This window comes from Amphiura filiformis, chromosome 2 (assembly GCF_039555335.1).
Source record: "Amphiura filiformis chromosome 2, Afil_fr2py, whole genome shotgun sequence".
NCBI classification, from domain to species: domain Eukaryota; kingdom Metazoa; phylum Echinodermata; class Ophiuroidea; order Amphilepidida; family Amphiuridae; genus Amphiura; species Amphiura filiformis.
The window spans coordinates 38398476-38423968 of record NC_092629.1 but is presented as its reverse complement, the minus strand read 5'-3'; the positions used below and the strand labels follow the sequence as shown (position 1 = coordinate 38423968).

The following is a 25493-nucleotide window of genomic DNA, read 5'->3' as shown; positions in this document are numbered from 1 at the left end:
AAAATTGGTGTGAGGCATTTCTTTATTTCAGTGTCTAGGGATAATGCAGTTTAATTAGCTCGTCTAATGAAACATAATATTATCTCGCGACTGAAATTGCCTTCCGTAGTGAAGTCACGTTTCACTATTTTCCCGGTGGCGGAAATAGCCTTCCGTAAGGAAGTCACGTGATAGTTTCGCGGGCAAGGCTTCGCTCGGGTTGCCGTTAGGTACATGTGTACCGGTTTTCATTCTATATCAGTCAAGCATTCGGAATCGGACGTAAAATTTTTTCCCACCCTCCACTCCCTTTATGTCAAGGTTGATCTGATTAAAATTGATCAAAATAGAGGACAGGACGTCGAAAATAAGTATCGCAAGAGTGAGACAAATCACATGAAGGTTTCATCTTTATTAAGTCAAAATGTAATTAAGAATGAAATGAAATCAGAACATGTTGGATGTCACGGTTCTTTGTGTTGCATAATAGTATGACTATATGAGTGTACGTGTGTGAGTAGTTCACTTCAGCTTCAGTTTCTATCTCAGCAACATGTTCTATTCTGTTGCGCAGCTGTAATATTTATTCTCAGTGAAATAGTGTGGTGAAGTTTGCTTCTGCCTCAGAAGCATTAGTGAAATTGATTTTAATTTGTGCCATTTTGAGTCAGAAGGAGAAAGGAAAACATAATTGGTTGAGAGCCCTCGGGTTAGAATATACTGCGGAATAGTATGACTAAGGGTGAGAGTGCGTGAGTAGATCATTTCAGGTTCAGGTCTAATTCAGCAACACGTTTTATGCTGTGGCGCAGTTATAAATTTTCAAATATCGTTGTAAAATAGTGTGGTTAAGTTGCTTCTTCTACAGAAGCATAAGTAAAAGCGTTAAAATTTATGCCATTTCAATCTTGGGCGGTATTTTGGTTGATGAATGTTGTGTATAGCGGGAAGGAAGGAATCAACACCAGGTTGGCATGGGGTAGCTAGACAGGGGCCAAGTACTATGCCCTCAGATTTTTCTTGTTCAACAAAATATAAGTAAAAAGGAAATATTGTGATCAAGTTTTTATGAAGTTGCGCAGCCGGCTAGTTATCGCGTTGAATTCTAGGGTAGGCTGTCCTATTGCATTTAGAGTAGGCATCATAACCTAGTGGTGCATACGATATCATAAGCTTTCAAAGCATGGCGATGTGTGTCAAGGAACCTGGGACAGTTTTTTGGATCATTTTTCTAAAATGATCAATTTAATGTACATAATTATACATATATTACATTAATAAATTCTATTTTGTCTTTCCAATCTTCGTGGGTATTTGCCTACTAGAAGATTTGGCGTTGGTTTATGCTGATGCCCACCATGTAATCTAAATATGAATATAATATGAAAATGAGAAAGGGTCAGCCATTTAATTTCTTTTGATATATGTAAGTCCGCGGCTTTTTATATTGTCATCGTTAGATGCAGTCTTTATATTCTATCCATTGTTAAATCGAGTCTTTATATTTTCTCTATCGTTAGATAGTGCATTCCCTGTTAGGGGAACTTTTGGTTTATATGCGCAACTGGCTTTCGAAGTAATTGTTTGGAAGGCTCCGTCGGGTAATTACTCTGAGCGAAAAAGTTGACCATAAATCAATAAATATTAGTTGGCTGATTCCAATGAATTTTCTCAAAGCATTGCATGAATAAATTATGCGTTCTTTCTGAATGACTGATAAGTGTCCAAAAATTGGTGTGAGGCATTTCTTTATTTCAGTGTCTAGGGATAATATGATTTAGGATAAATAGCGCCATCTATAGTTTGGATTTAGTTAATAATGAAGCCAATTCTATATACATCAAAAACCGTGAAGCCTGTGCTTCAAGATTCTGCACACGACCGTAGCAATCAAATTGTCATACGTGACACGATCAGGTTTAGATTAATAACGGGTACATAAGTGAGGACTTCTTTTTGTGTTTTGTGTTTATATCAAGCACACTATTTGACGAAATTTATCCATTCATTCATGAGATTTAGGGCGTTTGAATAAAAACTAAATTATACTATCTGTAGATCACCTGTTTTGAAAATAACTTGCAAGATACCTTATTATCTTTACAAAAAATAGCTTTTTCCAAATGTTTTACTCCATTAGATCGGTCGTTACAGTGAATAAGTCCGTAATTACTTGTTCAAACTCAAAGTGAGGTTAAGTAATATATATTTGTTGTTGGATTTACAGGCATTAAATAGTTTGATGCAAGAGTTTGTAATTTGCAATTCCATCGAATGTGCTTTACCACTTCTAAAAGACCTGATTGACCCTTAATAGCCCTTTTTGTATCTCCCTATTCAAAATTACAAAACATTTGAACGACATATTCGTAAATCATGTCAATAGCAATCTTTCTAAAGGTACCGAGTTTTGAGTGCATCGTGTAGGGCAGTTCTTGTACCGAAACTCTTGCTGTTTATAGTGAGGCACAGTTACCGCACAAATCATGTATCTAACATTGTCGTATATACCTGGGGGAATGTGTAAATATATTGGCGCGAGCTATAAACAGCCCGTCAAAAGTGTGACGATGGCGGTGAACAGGTAGCTTCTGTTTGATAACCTAAAAAGGGTTTTAAATGTCCTCCTCACATCGAACGCAAACTAATGTATGTCTTCAGTAAATAGTATTTGATTTGTATAAGAGACCGTTCAATATTTACGCCAGGGGGTGTGAGTTTTGACAACAAATCGACAAACAAAATCCCGTTACTCCCTCGCGTGCGCTCAAAATTTTCGGATTCATCTCTTGCGTTTCCCCCTTTTCTCCATTTAAAACTTAACATTCCTTCTCATGGTTCAAAAAGAAAAACAAATCGGAAATCGGATTTCCCACTTAAGTACCCCCCAAAAAAATCGGATTTCGCCTTAGAACCCCATTCCTCCTGGAGTAAATATTGAATGGTCCCTGATATTGGTGCTTCTTTTCTTGTTAGTTAAAAATGAAATCATATACCGTAAAACCTCGTCTACAAGCATATAGAGTGCTTCTGATGAAAGTTACATTAATCCAGGCGCCATTATGGAGCTTGAGCAAATAAATTACGGATCCAAGCATATACAAACAAGTATTATTTTAAGATATTGTATTGGCATATTTACGCTTGTTTCGAATTAATTTAGCTTTCATAAAAAACACTCTACTTGTAGACGAGGTTTTACGGTATAGTATGAAATCATAGTCATAAGTCTACAACCATTACATTAGCAACAGTTTAGATACTGATCATACTATGGCTTACGATGAACTTGATAATGATAATAGTATTAAGGTTGAGTGTGGTGAACACTAACTCTTTCCGTATTTTACCCTTGCTTGGCATTTAGCAAAGTGCGTTATGGTTTGGCAACAAAATTAAGACAGTAGTCATTGAGTTTAAGGGACATTCTGAAACACAAAGTTCCTGCAATCCTATTGGTTCTTATCCATGTTATCCGTGTGACATGCTGGGATGTAGCAAGAGCCTCGGGGGCCCATGGACAAGAAACAGAGCGGGGCCCTTTAAGCAAGGCCGGATTTACCATTGGGCCCGAGGGCCCCCAAAATTGCCCTGTGCATGTTCCTTTTAGCCCCATAACACCATGTTTTGGACCAAAATATGGTAAAATTGCCAAATTTTGCGCGCTTCGTGCATATCATACTAGCCTTTTACATAGCAAAATTCACCTTCATTTTGGGCTAATATTGTCTGAAATTGAAAATTTAATTCGTGCGCAAATGTCCTAGTAAGATGGGAACAAAATATGCTTATTTCCCTCTAATTTGCAATGCTTCTGTCACCACTGTCGATCTTATAGTAGGCCCCACATGCGTTCCTCATACAGGTGCGTTTGGGGCTTCCAAATTTTGGCCTGGCCTGGTAAATTCTGCCCTGCCTTTTAGCATCTCTTTAATCCCCGCTTATTTCATTTTTTATTTTGCTTGGGGCCCCTGAACCTGCGGGGCCCATGGACTTCGTCCCCCCTTGTCTCTCCGCTTGCCACGCCCCTGGTGATATGAGTGTGTTGCTAATCTTCGAGTATCGAGTTTCGAGTTCGAGTATCGAGTTTCGAGTTGCAATTTTCGAGTATCGAGTTGCAATTTTCGAGTATCGAGTTGCAATTGTCGAGTATCGAGTTGAAATTTTCGAGTATCGAGTTGCAATTTTCGAGTATCGAGTTGAAATTTTCGAGTATCGAGTTGCAATTTTCGAGTATCGAGTTGCAATTTTCGAGTATCGAGTTGAAATCTTCGAGTATCGAGTTCAATTTTCGAGTATCGAGTTGCAATTTTAATTTTCAATCTGCTTTTGAAGTAGGCTATAGGATGTCCCTCTCCGACATGAAGAGAAAGCACAAATGTTTAACCCTTCTCTATCCAATTTGTTATTACGTTCTCCACGGAATTCGTAAAAGCCCCGGTAAAAGCACACTAGTTGTTCATAAAAAGGGGTAGGCCTACTAGTGGATAGGTATTAACCTCGGGGGTATTACCCTCCCGAGTAGGCCTACATTGATACCAGAATGACTAAATTAGACTAGGGTTAACTTATATATATACCGGGATATATACACGTTACCATTATATTAAGGGCTCGTGGATAACGAGAAAAAAGGAAAATCTGCATCAGAAAATTCAAACTAGAAAATCGTTCATTTTAGCATACTTCAAGTTTCAACTCGAAAACCTGCAAAATGAGCCTACTTCGAGTTTTATACTCGAAAATCTGTAAAATGTTTAATTTTAGAGTTTCATTTATACCTATTATAATGAAAAGCAAACTACTTCACATCATATTAGATTAACCCTACTCTAACGCAGGGGGTGCATGGTACCGTGGTATCCAACTCCCCTTACGGATGACTTTAACGTAACCCTAAAACGCTTTTATTTAGTTTTAGCACCCTCTACTTTTATATAGCTCGAAAATCGTTCATTTTGGCATACGTCGAGTTTCAAACTCGAAAACCTTTAACATGAGCCTACTTCGAGTTTTAAATTCGAGAATCTGCAAAATTTTAAATGTTCGAGTTTCATTCATACCTCATACCTATCATAATGTAAGGTAAACTAAATTTACTTCAGATCATTAGATTAACCATATAGTCCAACGAAGGGGTGGTATCGTGGTATCCAGCCCGGGATCCAACACCCCCACAGATAAGTTTACCGTAACCCAAAACGCTTTTATTTAAGCTTTAGCACACATTTCTTTTGTGCATGCGCATGTGCGAAAAATGTATCATTTGTAACAGGAAAGTTTAACTCGAACTTCGTTCATTTGAGCGCATTTCGAGTTACAAACTCGAAAACCTGCAAAATGAGCGTTCTTCGAGTTAAAAATTCGAAAACCTGCAAAATGATTAATATTCGAGTCTCGTCCATATTTACTATATATGAAAGGCAAAATACTTCAGATCAATCTAGATTAACATTTGGCCTAATAATATGTATTTTACCACTTTGATTAAGGGCCGCATGTGCGAAAAGTGTATCATTTGTAACAGGAAAGTTAAACTCGAACTTCGTTCATTTGAGCGCATTTCGAGTAACAAACTCGAAAACCTGCACAATGAGCGTACTTCGAGTTAAAAACTCAAAACCTGCAAAATATCCAATATTCGAGTGAAATCCATATTTACTGTATATGAAAGGCAAAATACTTCAGATCAATTTAGATTAACCTTTGGCCTAAATAATATGTGTTTACCACTTTGATTTTTTACTACGTATCTTACCAAGGGGGGTGGTTACCACCCCCTCGAAAATTCGTTATAAAGCACCCCACACTTACGAAAGTGGTACCAGTGGTTAGCTATGACCCTCCTCTAAACATTGATACCCAACAAGTACCAACATTCCCCATAGCCTAGAAGTTATGACGTCATAATGAAGCTCGCCCTCGAAAAATCATGATATATCAGAATACACACAAAAGTATAGGAAAATTGAAATTTTGCTAATTTTTTTTAGAAAAATGCTATTTTGATGGGGTTTTCTGTAGAATATTGTGGGAAATGACAATTCTAAGCTACATACCAAATTAGAAGTCAGTAGGACTTCAAATATTTATGTAAGAGCAGTACAAATATGCCCAGGTGGCAACCACCTCCACCGTACCCGCCATCTTTGACGAGCTACCCTACCCCGGGGAAGGTGGTACCCCGGTTTTTATGTCAAAATAAGCGCAAAGGATGAAAGGACAACTACCTAGAAGCCGTAGGTCCCATTCGTTTGCGTTTTTATGCGACGGGGAACAATCCGTTAGGGGGGGGGTGGTAACCACCCCCCTTGGTAGGACGAGGGTTAATCAAAGTGGTAAACACATATTATTTAGCCCAAAGGTTAATCTAGATTGATCTGAAGTACTTTACCTTTCATATAGTAAATATGGATTTCACTCGAATATTGATCATTTTGCAGGTTTTCGAGTTTTTTACTCGAAGTACGCTCATTTTGCAGGTTTTCGAGTTTGTTACTCGAAATGCGCTCAAATGAACGAAGTTCGAGTTAAACTTTTCTGTTGCAAATGATGCATTTGTCGCACATGCGGCCCTTAATCAAAGTGGTAAACACATATTTTTTAGGCCAAAGGTTAATCTAAATTGATCTGAAGTATTTTGCCTTTCATATATAGTAAATATGGATTTCACTCGAATATTGGTTATTTTGCAGGTTTTTGAGTTTTTAACTCGAAGTACGCTCATTTTGCAGGTTTTCGAGTTTGTTACTCGAAATGCGCTCAATTGAACGAAGTTCGAGTTAAACTTTTCTGTTGCAAATGATGCATTTGTCGCACATGCGGCCCTTAATCAAAGTGGTAAACACATATTATTTAGGCCAAAGGTTAATCTAAATTGATCTGAAGTATTTTGCCTTTTATATACAGTAAATATGGATTTCACTCGAATATTGGATATTTTGCAGGTTTTTGAGTTTTTAACTCGAAGTACGCTCATTGTGCAGGTTTTCGAGTTTGTTACTCGAAATGCGCTCAAATGAACGAAGTTCGAGTTTAACTTTCCTGTTACAAATGATACACTTTTCGCACATGCGGCCCTTAATCAAAGTGGTAAACACATATTATTAGGCCAAATGTTAATCTAGATTGATCTGAAGTATTTTGCCGATATGGACGAGACTCGAATATTAATCATTTTGCAGGTTTTCGAATTTTTAACTCGAAGAACGCTCATTTTGCAGGTTTTCGAGTTTGTAACTCGAAATGCGCTCAAATGAACGAAGTTCGAGTTAAACTTTCCTGTTACAAATGATACATTTTTCGCACATGCGCATGCACAAAAGAAATGTGTGCTAAAGCTTAAATAAAAGCGTTTTGGGTTACGGTAAACTTATCTGTTGGGGTGTTGGATCCCGGGCTGGATACCACGATACCACCCCTTCGTTGGACTATATGGTTAATCTAATGATCTGAAGTAAATTTAGTTTACCTTACATTATGATAGGTATGAGGTATGAATGAAACTCGAACATTTAAAATTTTGCAGATTCTCGAATTTAAAACTCGAAGTAGGCTCATGTTAAAGGTTTTCGAGTTTGAAACTCGACGTATGCCAAAATGAACGATTTTCGAGCTATATAAAAAGTAGAGGGTGCTAAAACTAAATAAAAGCGTTTTAGGGTTACGTTAAAGTCATCCGTAAGGGGAGTTGGATACCACGGTACCATGCACCCCCTGCGTTAGAGTAGGGTTAATCTAATATGATGTGAAGTAGTTTGCTTTTCATTATAATAGGTATAAATGAAACTCTAAAATTAAACATTTTACAGATTTTCGAGCATAAAACTCGAAGTAGGCTCATTTTGCAGGTTTTCGAGTTGAAACTTGAAGTATGCTAAAATGAACGATTTTCTAGTTTGAATTTTCTGATGCAGATTTTCCTTTTTTCTCGTTATCCACGAGCCCTTAATATAATGGTAACGTGTATATATCCCGGTATATATATAAGTTAACCCTAGTCTAATTTAGTCATTCTGGTATCAATGTAGGCCTACTCGGGAGGGTAATACCCCGAGGTTAATACCTATCCACTAGTATGCCTACCCTTTTATGAACAACTAGTGTGCTTTTACCGGGGCTTTTACGAATTCCGTGGAGAACGTAATAACAAATTGGATAGAGAAGGGTTAAACATTTGTGCTTTCTCTCATGTCGGAGAGGGACATCCTATAGCCTACTTCAAAAGCAGATTGAAAATTAAAATTGCAACTCGATACTCGAAAATTGAACTCGATACTCGAAGATTTCAACTCGATACTCGAAAATTGCAACTCGATACTCGAAAATTGCAACTCGATACTCGAAAATTTCAACTCGATACTCGAAAATTGCAACTCGATACTCGAAAATTTCAACTCGATACTCGACAATTGCAACTCGATACTCGAAAATTGCAACTCGATACTCGAAAATTTCAACTCGATACTCGAAAATTGCAACTCGATACGCGAAAATTTCAACTCGATACTCGACAATTGCAACTCGATACTCGACTCGATACTCGAAAATTTCAACTCGATACTCGAAAATTGCAACTCGATACTCGAAAATTTCAACTCGATACTCGACAATTGCAACTCGATACTCGAAAATTGCAACTCGATACTCGAAAATTGCAACTCGAAACTCGATACTCGAACTCGAAACTCGATACTCGAAGATTAGCAACACACGTGATATGACACGATAAACATGGTTCAGCAAGTACGAGTCAACGCGGTATACGTACGCACTATTTGAACCAATAGGAGGTGCAAAGCAACAACGGGACTGGTAGATTAACCCACATAACTAAGGTATTTGAATTGCACAAGAAAAGTTATGTTTATCAATGATCAAAGAACAAGTCTTTGCTCTCATTGCTACCATGGCTACGGAAAGAATAATTATTGTTAGGCTACATCCTTATACACAAGGGCGTCAATCCGAAATTGAAGGTGGGGGACACAATATTTGTGAAATATGATCCGGAAGTGGATACCTTGTCACGCTCGTATTTAGGTTGTACTATTATAGGGGCCTACCACTTTCACAAATCCAGGGTTATTATATTATTTGCTAACTGTTTTTAAATGTATAAATTACCGGTATATTTCCAAGTAGTTCAGGGTGTCGAATTCGCCAACCCGATGCAATAAGAGCATGCCATCCTGACGGTCCCCGACCTGGATCAGAAACTGAAAGTTGAAATAGCCATTGTGGCGATCCTTAATGCATAATGCGTTTGCTTTAAATAGCATTAATTGTGTCAGATAAGCACGACAAAAGCTTGAAATTATCATATAACGGTTTGCCATGTTTGCAGGGGGTGAAATCAAAACTCGACCGCCGGTTGACCTGCGGTTGAACCGCGTTCCATTGTTTAGAACAATAGAACCCGGCTCCAACCGGGCGGAATCGCCCGGAACCGGCGGTCGACTGCCATCCCTAATACACCTAGCAAACACAAAAACGTTTTTAAAACGTTTTAAATAAGTTATATTTTGGCTTTTGGTTTAGGTAAAAACGTTTTAATAACATTAAAATGTCGGGTTATATAAAGGTCATGATAACGTTTTAAAACGTTTTGTATGAAAACACACTACAACAATATTTTTTAATGTTTTCAAAAATGTTATTGTAAACATTTTTGCAAACATTTTGCCAAATATTGTGTCAATACTTAAATAACATTATGTTGAAATATTTGAACCCAGCAAACACAGAAATGTTCTTAAAATGTTTTTTCAAAACCTTTTAATAACATTTAAATGTCGGGTTATATAAAGGTCATGAAAACGTTTTTAAAACGTTATTGAAAATATTTTAGCAAACATTTTTCGCAAAATATTTTTTCAACCCCAAAATAACATTCTGTTTAGAAAGTTTTGTATCAAGTTTTTAAAAATGTTTATGGAATGTTATTAAAACGTTTTTATACCATTTATATAACCCGACATTTAAACGTTTTCTGTAAAACATTTTTGTTTGCTGAGCAGTAGATTATCAAAAAATGTTTTTTAAGGTTATGAAAACGTTTTATACTCTTAATGTACCCTTTATATAACCCGACATTTAAACGTTTTCTGACAACCTTTTATAACCTTTTGCGAATGATGTCGAAAACGTTTTGTGTTTGCTGGGCAGTGTCCCGAACATGTACATTTATTTAAAATGATTTTTTCTGGCGCTTTAGAATGAAGAAAGACGGCGCCATATTGTTTTGACAAAACGAACTTTTTTTATCCGAAAAAAACGGTTAAACAAGCGAATAATGATAATTACACATGCTTTCGTCATTAAAAACATAGCCGAACAAGAAGATTGCGCAGACTATAAATTATTAGTTGCCCACTGCGACCAGGTATGTGGTGGGGCGTTGGGATGGAATGGGGTTGTTTTTGTATTGTTCTTAGGGGGCGTAGGCGTGGTAGGGGTGTGTTTGTGGGGATGTGGTGGTAGGACAGGTAGGTGGGTGATTGTGTGCGCTGGCGTGCGGGCTGGTTTTGTTTTGTGTGTCTTTTCTTAGTTGTTTTCTGGCTGAGAGGAGAGGAACCATTGTTTTATCATTGAGGCGTATCCTACAAAATGTGTCACAAGCACATTTTATAGGCACGTCAATGTACATCAGGATCAAGAGAATCAGGATCTCTTTAGAAGAATAGCATAGACGTGGACATGCAACTCTGATATATGAACTATAATCGAGAGGCGAGTCAAAGACCTTGCCATACTTAACTCCAAGAAGCATTATCTGTTTTCAGAGTACCGAATCATCTGTAGGCTAGCGGCAACCTATTAGCCACCAATCGTTCCGTAAACTAAGGGAATACTGTTTGAAAGGCTATTTTCAGAGCCACCCAATGTAAAGTAAGAAAGGGACACCTTCTTTAACTACTCTTTTCATAGTCACCATTGCCCAAGTAGATCGAGACAATCTATAATATGTATTACATCGGGCAAGGGGCAGTCCACAAAGGGGCAGTAAACGAAAGTCAGTCTACATGCATAACCTGGGAACAAAGGGAGAACAGTGCCAGTGCATTAATTGGTCACCACAGATTAATTAAGAAATTGATAAATAATAAATATTCAAGATAGTCATGTGTCTTGAATAAGACAGAGCTGTTCCTGCCGAAGGCTTAAACGGTTTTTTTTTGTCTGACGGCAAACCTGTTGAAACACTCAATCTCTATATAAATTACCGTCCTAAATTCCTATCGAACAATAATTTATTTACTAAGCCCCAATTTGTTTATGCCACAATAAACTAGTATAGGTACAATGCCGATATCCAAAGGTATCTACGTGTTGCTGTGTAATGGTTGCGACATTTTTGACATGAATAAATTTTGAAAACATTAACAAACATTTACCGGTTGACCTGTCTCAGAGTAATGACGAAAGTGCACACCGTTCATTAACATAATGACCTCCTTGGCTAAAGCAGATCCAGGTGCTGAAACTGAAATGTGGATAAATAATAATAGCATTCATCGCATCTTGCAGATGTTAGTGTTATCTTGAGGAATATTAATTACTTGATTTTAATGACTCGGGTAATCAATGGACAGAAGGTAATTTCGTGAGATAATTCTAAGTAGTTCCTTCATAGCATTTTACCACTACGTAAATGAAATTATGCTTTTCCTCCTTAATCCACTTGATAAATGTCCAGGAAAATGTAAGTACATAATTGTGTAAAGGGTGACCAAGCTATAGAGCCTTGGGGAACGCCCTTACATCATTCGATATTCGCCTGGATTATGAAGAGGCATTACTTGTTTCTAAAGACAGCGTCGTAATTTTTTTAAAATTATTCTTATATGAAATATGAATGAGAGAAAATTAATATCTTTATTAAGACGTAGTTCCGATCGGAAAAATAGGGAAAAAGTGGAAAGCGTGAAAAATTACCAGATATATGTACAGCCGTTAATGCAACTAGATTAGGTAGAAAATAAAGTAAAAAGAACTGAGGAATAGGGGAACATTAACAATTGTCATAATACACAAATGAAAAAGATGGAGGCCGCGAATAAAAAAAATAGAAAGTTACAAACTTAGATGTCAAGATGGTGTCTAGACGAAACGAAAGGCAATGAGAAGTAAGGAAGATGTAACTGGTCAAAAGGATGTCATGGACAGAGAACAGGAGAATTAGACGCTGAAAGACGAAGACTGATCATGTGCAATACACGATGATGATGGTGGTGGTGGTATTGGTGGAGGTGGTGATGGTGGTGGAGGTGGAGGTGGAGGTGGAGTTGGAGTTGGAGCGATGCTGCTGGCAGCCGCGGTCGCTATGGTGGTTTCTGTTTATAGTGTTTGGTTGAGTTTATCAATGTATAGGGAGGGAGCTTAGTAATGGAATTTTGGTTAGTGTTTTGGTGTTATTGTGACGATAATTTGTCAAGGCATGTTCGAATTCTTAACTCCAAGGAGCATTCTCTCATTTATACATTTTACGTGTTCCATGACGAGCTATAGATACACCGTCGTGTACATGATTGATGAGATATGCGTCCACCACTATTGAGAATCGGCAAGAAAGTAAAGTCGATTCCCGAAATATGGTTATATACAAGTCATCTTTTACTCAGCGTGCAGGTGATGCACAGCATACGACGTGCACTTGATGCACGGTCTAGCTTGCCAATGGCACCATAATCAAATTCAAACATACCCAGACAAATTATCGTCACAGCAGTGTTGATGCTATTGTGAGATGTACATGTACAAGTTTACTGTGGCTGAACATAATTTCAAGTTGATGGCTGTGATACTATATATTAAACCATGATATCGATTGGTGTTCACCAAGTTGTTTATGAAATTATATATTTTGCCCCCATTTAAAATTCACACAATTCTGAAAGTATACATTTGAAGACATTAGTGGACGAAATACCTGAAGGCATAAAGGAAAATGACAGGAATGTTAGCATCGTGTAAGAATAATGAAGTTGCTGATCAGAAGCTTTTTATTTGTGGCCTACATTTAAGCTCTCTGAACTATTATTTTACACTCGAGTATTTCTTCCACTAAGGTCTTTCATTAGAAATTGCCTTACTGAATATCTCGTATAATGGCGAACTATAATAAAATTGACCTTTGCGAATTTAACCAAGAGTACGTCACCGTCGATACGCACATCGTTATTGCGCAGATCAACTTGCGAAGTAAAGATATGCGCATCGAAGAAGACGTACTTTGCAAAGGATTCTGGGAATTTCTGGATAGCTGAATTTACTTTCTGGGCAGCAGAGCGGTTTGACTATAATTTGGTTCACCTCAAGTTTGGTAGGGACGTATGTGCGTAGCTCGCCGCAGTATCGAATCGCGCGCGTAAAGTTAAACGCGATGAGCGTACATGCACGCGTACAGGGACGGTTTGTCGGCACGCTTGCGGCGCAACCGCGAAAAAGCAATGACGTCACTACCGAACTTGAGATGAACCAAATTATAGTATTTTGATCACATGTTGGCAGAATTGTGTTACAATGGCAGCAAAGCTTTTTTTGTTACCATTATATACTACCACTGTAAGTTACACTGGTGTATTTGTATATAAATGTCAGTCAAATCGAACTTTTTATTTAAAATCATTAGAATATTTGATAAAACCGTCTCTATACTATTTTTCAACATAATGTGGCAGTGACGTCAGTGCTTAATTCATTGGACGCAGCTTCAAATCGCTAGCGTTCGCCAAAGCGCTGGCGAAAACACGAATTGGCTTAAAAAAGCCCCATAGATGCGTGCGAGAAACAGCTGTCTCAACGCGTTAGCGTTAATGTCACATCAGGGTGAAAAGTTATGAATGTACCCATAACCGCATAAATATTAAATCAAAATTATAATTCACCGAAGTAATCCAACCCAAATAAGAATATTTCACACCTTTGTCCATAACCAGAGCTAACCGTAATTACTCCCGATTCAAGAAAAATACAGCACTAAGTAAAGTATAACAAAATATAAAAGTATAAAGTATAACAAAATATTATCTTGTTATCAAAACTTTATAAGTGCCAGATGATACACGACTCAATCATGACCCCTCAGTTCGACCCAATTATTGTGGATTAGGCTTGATTGTCACATCATACATAAAATGCATTTAAATGACTTTTATTGCCAGTTAGGTCCAACTAAAGGATTAGGATTTTGCTATCTTTTATTTGGCAAAACAGGATAATATATTTTTAATCGCAAAAAGATTAATGCTATATTATTCAGGAATAAGGAGTCCCAATTCGGTCGGTTCACAATACGATGTCGATGCACCTCCAGCGGCTGCTAGGGAGAGGCTAACATACGCGGTGCATCATGGGAAAATTTTGACATCCATATCCCGAGTATTACGAATGCAACACATGCATGACAGGAACATACATTAGGGAGTGCTCATAAATACTCTGGTGGGGGGGCTGGAAAATATGCAGGGGGGGTCATAAAATTTTAGGAGTTCTGAATAGGGGGGGGTAAAAAGTTTTGGGTGTATGAACAGGGGGGGTTAAAAGTTTTTCGGTACGTAAAGGGGGGGTGTAAAATTTTCGCGCGCGCGCAAATGTTCCCATATTAAACCAGAACAAAAGTACATTAGATCCAGTGTTAAAAATTGTCGTCTATAACTTAATTTTGAGGTTTGTGTCAGTTCTTTTAAGTGGTCAGCTCTTTAAATCACTAAAAGCTGCAATAAGCCCCTGGGTCTCATGGAAGAACAGAGGATACCTTAAAACATCCACTGAATGAGTAACCCAGGCAAAAGAAGAAATAAAACAAACAAACAAACAAATATCTTTGCTCTTCTTTAGTGTTGACAATTTTTACAATAATGTTTCATGTAGTACAGATTATTAATTTATTATCACTGATATATACAACTAAATCATGTTGCATTACAATTATAGGCGGAGGAAGCTTGGAGGACCGGGGTACACGCCCCCCCCTAATTTTTTCCATGGGGGACATCCCCTAAAAATCCTTAAAGAAGAAAAAAATAGAGCAATAATTGCCATGTGCAACTTTTTTAGCACATCGAAAAGCACCATGTTTTGGGCCCAAATAGGGTAAAATTGCAAAATTTTGCGCTTCGCGATCACGCAAACTGGCCCATCAATTTAATAGCAAAACACACCATTTCGGCAGTAGTGTAGACAGGGGGCGGAAGGGCCCCTTACAAAAAATGAAAGAGAAAAGTCTGGAGGGGAGGGCAAAGAAAAGGAGCAAGGAGACCCTTTTCCATATAAATTCAACCCGATCACGGGCCAAAATAGTGTAAAATACAAAATGTTTGCACCCTGTGTGCGCACATTATCACAATAAAGGCATTTTCATCCCACCATGTTTTGGGCCCAAATAGGGTAAAATTGCAAAATTTTGCGCTTCGCGATCACGCAAACTGGCCCATCAATTTAATAGCAAAACACACCATTTCGGCAGTAGTGTAGACAGGGGGCGGAAGGGCCCCTGACAAAAAATGAAAGAGAAAAGTGCCCCTCTGACAAAAAAAAATGAAAGAGAAAATCTGGAGGGCAAAGAAAAGGAGCAAGGAGACCCTTTTCCATATAAATTCAACCCGATCACAGGCCAAAATAGTGTAAAATACAAAATGTTTGCACCCTGTGTGCGCACATTATCACAATAAAGGCATTTTCATCCCATCATGGGCGAAATACACAATTATTGCACACGTTTTGTCCCAATAAAGCCTTTTTTGGAAGCTCAAATACATGTACAGTCTCTCTAAAAAACAAAACCGGTATATGTATTTGCAACTGCAATTTCTTTTTTCGTCCGTGCCCCTGAAATTTTATTCACCCCCGACCAAGAAAACTAGCAACGCCCCTGTATTTTGGGCTAAGATAGTCTTGTTTTTGCGCGCTTCGCCTCAACAAAAAGTCCCAGTAAACATAGGCGTAGATCCCGGGGGGATGGCCATTTTAGCACCCAAAGTACAATTTTTTTCGCGCTTCGCGCGTATTTAATCCATTTTTACATCAAATTTCATTCGTTTAGCTTCCAAATGGCAAAAATTTTAGCGTGCTACTTTAAAACATTTCCACAATTCCACATACTTTATATCAATGACATGGGTACAACTTCATTGCACTTGAATACAAATTTTAGTATCATTAATGCCATTTGGACGGTAGTAGAATTGAATTAGTAGAATGGTACATTATGATGGGGGGGGTCAAAATAGTTTTGAACCTATATGAGGGGGGGGTCAAACAAGTTTTAGGTCCATTAAGAGGGGGGGTCAAAAAGTTTTGGGTTCGCGAAGAGGGGGGGTTAAAAAAATTTTCGACATGAAAAAAAATATTTTCCAGTCCCCCCCACCAAAGTATTTCTGAACACTCCCTTATGTCATTGTGTGTGTTTAAATGTCAATGTCCCGAGTCAAATTGGACTACGCAGAAATAAAAGTGCATCATTTTGAAAAAGTGTTCTCCCATTTTTCATGAGGATGTCAACTCAGGGCAAAATACACAGACAGGTGGTATAGGAACTGACAGCAAAGTCTTCGTTATTACTGCATCTGTTCTGCAATAAGTATGACTTGATCCATTAAAACTGAATCCACCGGTCCTTCAGCTGCTTCTCATGGTCACCGGGATTTGGTTGGAGGGTCATTTTTGAAGAGGGTCAAATTGAATTTTCAAAATGGATTTAAAAGGCCTCAAAAGATCGCGGCGGGGAGGGGGATTAGGGAGAGGGCGGCTTCTCAACCCCTTGACTACGCCATTTAAACAATTTCTGTGTTTTTTATATAAAATTTTAATATATGCGATGCATTAGTAAGCACACCTTTAGGAAAAAGGGGAAAAGACCGCAGAAAATTAGTGCTCCCTAACTACTACCTGAAGTTTTAAATTTCGAGTGCTCAGTGCCAGAAGTAGATAAGTCCAATTACAATAACTGCCATGTGTAGATACCATGTGTAGATAAGTACACTCGTACTTCGTGTAAATTACCAAATGTTCACAGGGCAGCTATTGCACTTACCCACTTCTGACAATAAGCAGTCGATTTGTAGAGATGAACAGAGATGAACGAGCGAAGGTCTTGTTTTAAAGAAAACAAAGTCTTCTGTTCAGCTTACCTGATCGCGGGGACTTAGGAGACCCTGGTGCGAGTCCCTTTTCAGGCTTTTTCTTGCGGGGCTCTAAGATAAGGATAATGAACTGAGTGCAATGCATTCGTCCAGATAATCGCACGCGCCGTGGAGTTATTGCATTTAGCTCGAGAGCCGATAGGCTCGAGAGCTAAATGCAATAACTCCATGGCAAGTGCAATTATCTTGACGAATGTATTTGCACGAGTACATTATCCGTCATACACTTTGAGTGTATTAAAACAATAGGCAATATTAATTGCTGCATTCATTATATTAGTTTTAATATTAGGGAAAATATCTTACATTTTAAAAACACCGTCAGGTCATTGACCAGCTAGGTAGCATTTAACTGGTAAAGAAAATCAATCCCTGTATAAGTTAGCTATCAATGGTATCGATTGCGCCATACGTCATACTTTAGTAACTTATTCACGCATGGTTTGTAACCAATTGACTTTATGTTGTGATCATTTAATATCGTGGTTCCGAACACAGAGAGCACTGAACCAGTTCACCTGGAAACAATCGATTTAGATGTCCGACTAGTACTACGGTGAATTGAGATTCATGAGAGAAAAACATATCAATATCAACTGGACTTTATACTAGCTCTATAATTTGAACTTTAAAATCTACTTATATTAAAACACACGACATTGGGATTTTACCATTTGTTCAGTATTATAAAGCATGATCATGATATTATGCGCTAGTTTGTGTTTCCCGGGCCCGGCCATGTTATTTTAGATATAGGCCTATATGTATTTCATTTGTAAAATGCTGAATATTTTGCAATGGTGTCATCTTGTATAATTATGATCCACCTGTTTTTGGCCCTTTTTAATTAATAGAAGCTCGATTATTCTCACTTGATGTTTGATTTATTTGAGGTCATTAATCATAATTTATGACAGTGATATTTGCAAAATAGAACACCGTTTGTAACTATACCATTTTAACACCACAGAATGTATATTCGTACTTTTTTGATGGTATATATCGAACAGACAATTATATAGTTATGTGACCTCTGTGTCGAAAGCGCCACCTAACTCTACTATATAGTTATGTGAAAGTAGTATTTCTAGTATTTGAGCGTGCACGTATTATCTAGAATCTATTGTTTAGCGTGCGGGTTTTAGATAATGCATTGTTTAGCGTGCAGGTTTATATAATTTGGGCTATGAAGGGTAGTTGGCGAAAATAATGCACGGGAGAAGAATACATAACGATGAATAGAAACGGGCACTAGAAGTGTATAATAAAAATAACTTATTGCAATGTACGTCGATATGTCGAAGCGTACATTGTAGTACGCTTTATGTTTAAATCATACAAAAGCAAGACCCAACTTTTTTCCGAACAACATGAAAAAATGTTATTAATATTTTTGGTCTGATTAATTTTCAAAAACTAGACATCAAAATTTAGGAATTTGATATAGGAGTGTATGTATGCGTATTACTTAATCCTTGAGAAATGTAATAAATGCGTAAATGCGTATTACTGTAAAGTGTGCTGAGGCTTGTGGAGCAACGTCTAGGCATTGTGCCCGCGCGTAACGCACTATAAATCACTGCGCTTTTTTTGTTGTTGCACGATTGTACAAAATATCGCACTTGTACTGAAATGTTGATGCGTCTAGACGAATCAGTAGCTGAGTACAAGTGCAATATTTTGTACAATTTCACTCCCAACAAGTAATACGTATTTATTAACGTGTACGTGAAGCAATGAAATGTTAGGTACTGATAATAAGAATATTATTTGAAAAACAAAGAAACAAAACAGTATAATATAAATGATGACATAGGACATAAGTGAGAAATAGAATAAAAAATCGGTAGAAATAGTTGATCGGATTAATGTTTTTATCGGTATTATTACCCTATCAAAATAAAGTCTTATTAAAAGTAAATTTCTGTAGTTCACGTATCTTGAATTGATTATCAAATATGAATAAGTTTATATTTAGCTAATGAAAGTTGATGTTAAGGATAGCAACTATTTTATACTGTTGCGATATGGTAGTTCACATCATCTTGCGAATGGTAGTGAGCTTTAGCAAAAATTGCATTGATCATTTCATAACGAGTGTGTAGAAGAATTCATGTATCACAGATATACTTTTGTAGGTATTGTGGTTCTTGAGTTATGCTGTAAAGAGGGCTGGAACAACAACACTTTTGTAAAACGTACATAACCCATTAACAACAATAAACCAAGCAAGTTTTCAAAGTGTATGATTTGCAGAACAGTAGAATAATAATATATTGATTTAGATATTGAAAATCGATATTTTGGCTGCTTCGACCAACAATACCGCGTTACCCTTTAATTTCCCGTCACATAGCCTTTTTGGTCGAATTATGAGGCGACTCTTTCATTATTCATTGCTCACTATTTAGCTATATTATTACTTATTACCTATTCGCTGTCGAAGTGATGTAATAATCGAATTAACTACCATAGCAATAGATACAAACAATTTTTGATTATATCGCGCTGCACTACAAGCAATTTGCACTCATCACCTGTGCATGTCTGCAATCATAGATTGAATACAATACCACTCCGTTCAATAGTACTAATCTTACAGGTGCAAGTGATCAACATGATATGAGTATTCTATAGAATTCCCAGTGCAGCGCGATATAATCAAAAATTGTTTGTACCTATTGCCATGGTAGTTAATCCGATTATTACGTCACTTCGACAGCGAATATTGTTTATGTAAGTCTGTGTCAAAATAGGGACTAGTGAGAAAAAATTCCGTTTGCTTTCATTATGAAAAGAAATGTGCAATTTTTATAATCACCAGGAACTTGATGAGGGAATCCTTTCATTTTCATAATTGACTACATACTTTACTAAAGTACAACTGTAATTGAAGACCGAATTAAAAAGACTAGTTTGCGTATGACGTCCTGTCAACCAGACCAAAAATGCTGTACTGCGCAGGTCAGCAACCAATCACGTCGCGCATTGCCGGACGTCAGACGCAAACTAGTCTTTTCTAATTCGGTCTTCAATTATAAGAAGCACCTGTCATATAATTGACTTCTTCATAAAAATAGTGAAAGTTTTGGCCAAAATGAAAAAGTGATGCAGGCTGTTGACGGGAAACTTGGAATCATCTTTAAGGGTAGACGAGGTATTGTTGGTCGAAGCAACCTAAAAATCGATTTTTATTATCTAGATCAATATATTATTGAAAATTTACACCTTGATGTTTTGCAAAAGTTAGTTCTACAAATCGTATACTTTGCAAACTTGCTTAATTTATTGTTGTTAATGAGTTATGTACGTTTTTCTAAAGTGTTGTTGCTTAAAAAATAATTCAGTCCTCTTTACAACGTAACTCAAGAACCGCAGCACCTATAAAAGTATATCTGTGATATTTTAATTCTTCTACACGCTCGCTATGAATTGAGCAATGCAGTTTTTGCCAAAGCTCACTACCATTCGTAAGATGCTGTGAACTACCAAATCACAACAGTTTAAAATAATTAATAACCTTAATTAGCTTAATAATAATAGTTCTAAACATAGGTATGTCACAGTGGCTGCACAATAATTCTGCTACACTGTGCATGCAAGCATAACAGTGAATTGAAAAGGGCGCGCTTCAAATTTGGCCAATTTTAGAAAACATCCATGTCGATAAATGAATTTACTCATATGCTTCATTCATCCAAATTGTTTAAATTTTTAATATATGGTGTGTAAAGCCTTTCCGAGGCTAACATCGGGTCCTCAAAAATTAAAAATTGTTTTGTTTAAGAGCTACTGCCTGTTTTTATGGATTTTGAAGATCGCTCATAAATCAGTAAATATAGGCCTATTGAAGTAAAGGGACCTACCACCATTTAGCTGAAATACTAATCTTTCTTAGCATGTAAATTATTTCCGTCGACAACGAATGAAGCACTTCCCTAAAACTAGTTGAAGCAAAACATTAATCAATGATATTTTTAGGGAGTAATTTTCCAAACCACAATAGCTCTGAGCCATTGTGTGTGTCCAAGGCCATACTATTTTGTATACGCGGTACAGTAAATTGGATGTTCCTTTTACCGATTGTCCTCCCATGTTAATACAGATGACAAAAAGTTAATTTAAAGTCTCATTGCAACTGAATTTTTATTTTTACTTTTCGGACTTGGCTTTGAGTTATGGTGACACATACCATATTTACAGTAAAAATGAAAATTATATTCCAGACACCGTCAAAATGTCAAACTTTTTATTTTTTTGTATTGTTTTTAAATAATTAACTGCAGTTCATTTATTCAACCTCATAACAGGATCATACTTAAAAGATTTATGATGAATGAACAGACGTTCATTAAATATTGAAAAAAAACCAAAATTACTCATGCCTAATTTGCATAATAATATCATAAATACATAATTAGCTGTAATTACCTAATTTGCATAATTAATTACTTTTTGTGTATTTTTTGTCATCAATTGAAAGAACTTTGTATACATATGTGTGCCAAAAAAAACCGCACCTTTACATTATGTACGGTTTTCTATTGGCATCAATTTTGCATATTAATTAGCTGAACTTAGTCATTTTTTGAGATTTAATTTGTCTGCAGATTGGCCGAAATGGCTAAAATAGTATATTTGATTAATTTATTATAATTATTCAATGATGGATTTTTAAATTTTGTTTTCTGTAACGAAGTCAGGAAAGATAGGCATTTAACATGTGATATTTAAATTAACGCTGCTTTTTCAAGCAAGCGTCCAAATAAACCTTCAAAATCTCGAAATGTGCCAATTTTGTCATAACAGCCATTTGTGGCAGGATTTCATTCCATCTACGAGCATCTTTAAATTGACATTACATCACAATGCATTGACCGATTTCAATTCTGTTTTTTGATTTTTGATGCTTTAATAAAGCTTAATAATGTAGGAACATTAAATAACGCGTTTCTGCTGCGATTATTTTTGAGGTGATATACCTAACACCAAATGATTTGATATGAAAAGCAAAATGTTTAAAAACTTCTGGATTTAAACATTTTCTGTTTGTACAATTATTATAACTTAAAATTTTCAATTTTCAAAATTTGGGTCGTTATATATGTTGCATTTGAGGCATTATTTTCTGCCGTAAAACCTCGTCTACAAGCATATACAGTGCTTTTCATGAAAGCTAAATTAATCCAGGCGCCATCCATCGACAAAATTATAACATTATAGAGTTTGAGCAAATAAATTACCCATACAAGCATATACAAACAAGTATTATGGTAAGACCAATCTATTATATTGGCATATTTCAAGTTAATTTAGCTTTCGTTAAAGACACTCTATATGCTTGTAGACGAGGTTTTACGGTATTTGTGTAACTATAAATAATATATAGATCAAAATATAATAATCTTACCGTTACTTGCCATGTTGAGTCTTCAAGCTTCTGAAAAAATAATCATCGTTTGCATGAAGTGATCATGAAATTATGTAATTAGAAAATAAATTTTATAATTAGTAAATTATTTTAAAAGTGAGACTACCCACTTATTTACTCTCTCCGACAAATCTACCGACCCACTTCACAACTTTGCACAACCCATCCACTTACCCCCACTTCCCTGCACCCTCAACACACCCCTACACGTTTACCCTACAACTATCTCACCCACACTCCCCAGGGGTTCTCGACTTCGGTATGGGTTGGATGTGCGGCTGGATGGCCGATGGAATGACCCGTTTTACCAAAATTTTACAAAAAAAAAGTGACCCGAAATTATACCAATTTTGGAAAAATGTCTCAAATTTTTTCTTAAAAAATATTTTAAATAAGATTAAAATAACAAAACAAAAAACAAGAAAAAACAACAACACTTAAAGTCATAATGTACGATCTTATATAAATATGAATTTGGTTAATTTTTTTCAAACCTGATTTTTTGGCATATTTGTAATGTTTACACATTTCACAACTTGCACCTAAATGGAATCAGCCAAATTTGTTGTGTTTGTAGGTAAACAGAGCAAAGTTCGACATAAAGTCATAATTCAAGAAATTATGACTTTATGTCCGCCACAACCAAAATAACAAGCAGTGTTTCTTTCACGTTACCTCGTTATTTCAGCTCAAAATGGACAGAAACCATTCCCGATCATTATTACTAGTATTATTTCAGCATTTTGAGTATATAATGACAAATTTAAAATTTGAAGGAAATCGTACATTAACCCTGTAAACCAAATTTTCATGAAACTTCATCAATGTAAAATAAAACCAAAATGGCTGAAAATGTATCCAGAATATAAACTAAAAATGTACCCCGAATCTGCTGTACATTCTTCATTTCCACTACGCTAAGAACCACCGAGCCACACACACCATTCACACCTGTACCGTACCCTTTTTGCTCAAAGCTATGGACAATTTTTAAATAACCAAATAATACACAAAACCAATTTTACCGAACCAGACAGAGCTTGAATGTATGTATATAGTTGATTATTGTACACCCAATACGTATGACGAGGAAGTAATTCTGATTTGATCACGGTCAAGTTTACACAACTTTTTGTTATTTTGGCTATTAATAGTTAAGACTATTAATTTAAGATCGCACCTCACCATAAATAGTACAGATACTCGGTAGTTGTTCATTTCGAAGTTCCAAGTTTGTACATTAGGCAACTGAAAAGAATGATTAAAATTCTCTGCTGCCTAAACAACACAAACGGCAATTTATCCCAATTTGTCAGGTAATAGCAAAATTATTATAACCTCATTTCCCTACTTGGGACTGTTAAAAGAAGCAATAATACTATACTGTGTTATTATGTGTATCCCAATCTGAATTTTTGATAAGTTCCCTTTAAATTGTATCAGTCCCCGCGGATTTGTCCCGTGAAGATGAGATGAATAAATTAATGATACTAGTTATGAAACGTACTGTGTTGAGACTACTAATCTGACCCCGGTCAGGTCAGAGGTTAAGCGTTCTTCATGATGTTAATTTTGTTCCCTATTTCAGGCAGTGGTCGAGGTCATGACCTCTAACCTTTACTTTAAGCTCCGCCACATGTGATCATTTGAAATCTACTACATCAAACGCCTTATGTATAGCGAATAATAATAATAATATCATAATTAATGTTAATAACAAGTTCAGTCAATTCTTTCTTGATGGTTGCTCCTTGTTTCATACACACACCCCACCCCGCATCACCCCATACACCCCCATTCCTACACATTCCGATGGCATATTTTATAGCGTAATGGATTTCAACACAAAATCATTTGAAAGGTCAAAATAATATTCAACTTCATTATAACCACAATTAATTAGTGGTAGGTCCTATTTGCGTACATTTTCGCACGTTCCGCGCGCAATTCTTTCAAGAATGGAAGGGGGGATATGTATCCTTAGCCCTGGGCGCCACAACCCAATTGCTACGCCATTGCAATTGCTAGCAAGTAAGCGAATTAAACAATTTGGTAAATAATTACTCAAAGTATGTTGGAAATAACCAAACATTTTTTGGCAATTACCAAAAGCAAAGATTTTAACAAGGCACATATGGTTATTACCCAAACACTTTTGGTTATTACAAAAAAATTTTGTTTCTTAACAAAAAACAAACAAACAAAAATGTTATTTATTACCAAAAAGTTTTTAAACTTGACAATATATTGTGTGTATCCGTGAGGACTTTATCGATCAGAAAGAAAATTAAAAAGCCTCATCGAAGTCATCGTTTTTATGTTGCTTGGGGGAAATTGTCAAAAAGGTTCATATGAACCCAACTTTTCAGAATTTTGACTTATTCAATGACCCGTTTAAACCAGACAAAAGCTATAATATAGGCAGACCTGCCGCTGTGGTTGAATGAAAAAGGTGCAATACAAACAAACAATTAAGATTTGAAAAGAAAGTCTTGGCATGGGGAATTCCCGCGATGTATAGGCGTCAGAGCAAAACAGGAAATTTATGACATTAATTCCGATTTTATTTTTTGTCCCTCAATATTAATTACGAACATAAAAAAAAGTTTGGAATAATTTTTAATGCTGTGTCCCTGGGCAGGAAACAAATTAGACAGTATTTTCATTTTGCAGGGACGCAAAAACTACAAAACTTTCCAAAGGTAATTTTTTTAGTGTGTCTCATGATATGCCACAGAGGGAATGTGGACTTAAATCTCCCACAGGGGGAGTGTGGACTTTAAATATATTAACCAATGCATATAGGAGGTAAAATGATAATTTACTTTCAAGAAATACGGTAATGGTTTTTAAAAAGACAAAGTTCACGGATCAGCAATGATCAGGTGTAGTAATTTGTTCCAACTTTCATATCTAACTAACTGTGCACTGACTTGACA

The 25493-nt window shown here is 36.5% G+C and overlaps 1 protein-coding gene across 1 annotated transcript in view; it reads right to left on the bottom strand.

The window, feature by feature from the left end:
• LOC140146187 (uncharacterized) overlaps window positions 1-25493 on the bottom strand; it is a 224846-nt gene that overhangs the window by 195915 nt on the left and 3438 nt on the right. The window contains exons 2-4 of the mRNA XM_072167962.1: window positions 22534-22563; window positions 17112-17174; window positions 9106-9197 (exon numbers count right to left, since the gene is read on the bottom strand). Coding sequence (XP_072024063.1) covers window positions 9106-9197; window positions 17112-17174; window positions 22534-22546 — 168 coding nt within the window. The 5' untranslated portion in view covers window positions 22547-22563. The remainder of the gene's footprint in view (window positions 1-9105; window positions 9198-17111; window positions 17175-22533; window positions 22564-25493) is intronic.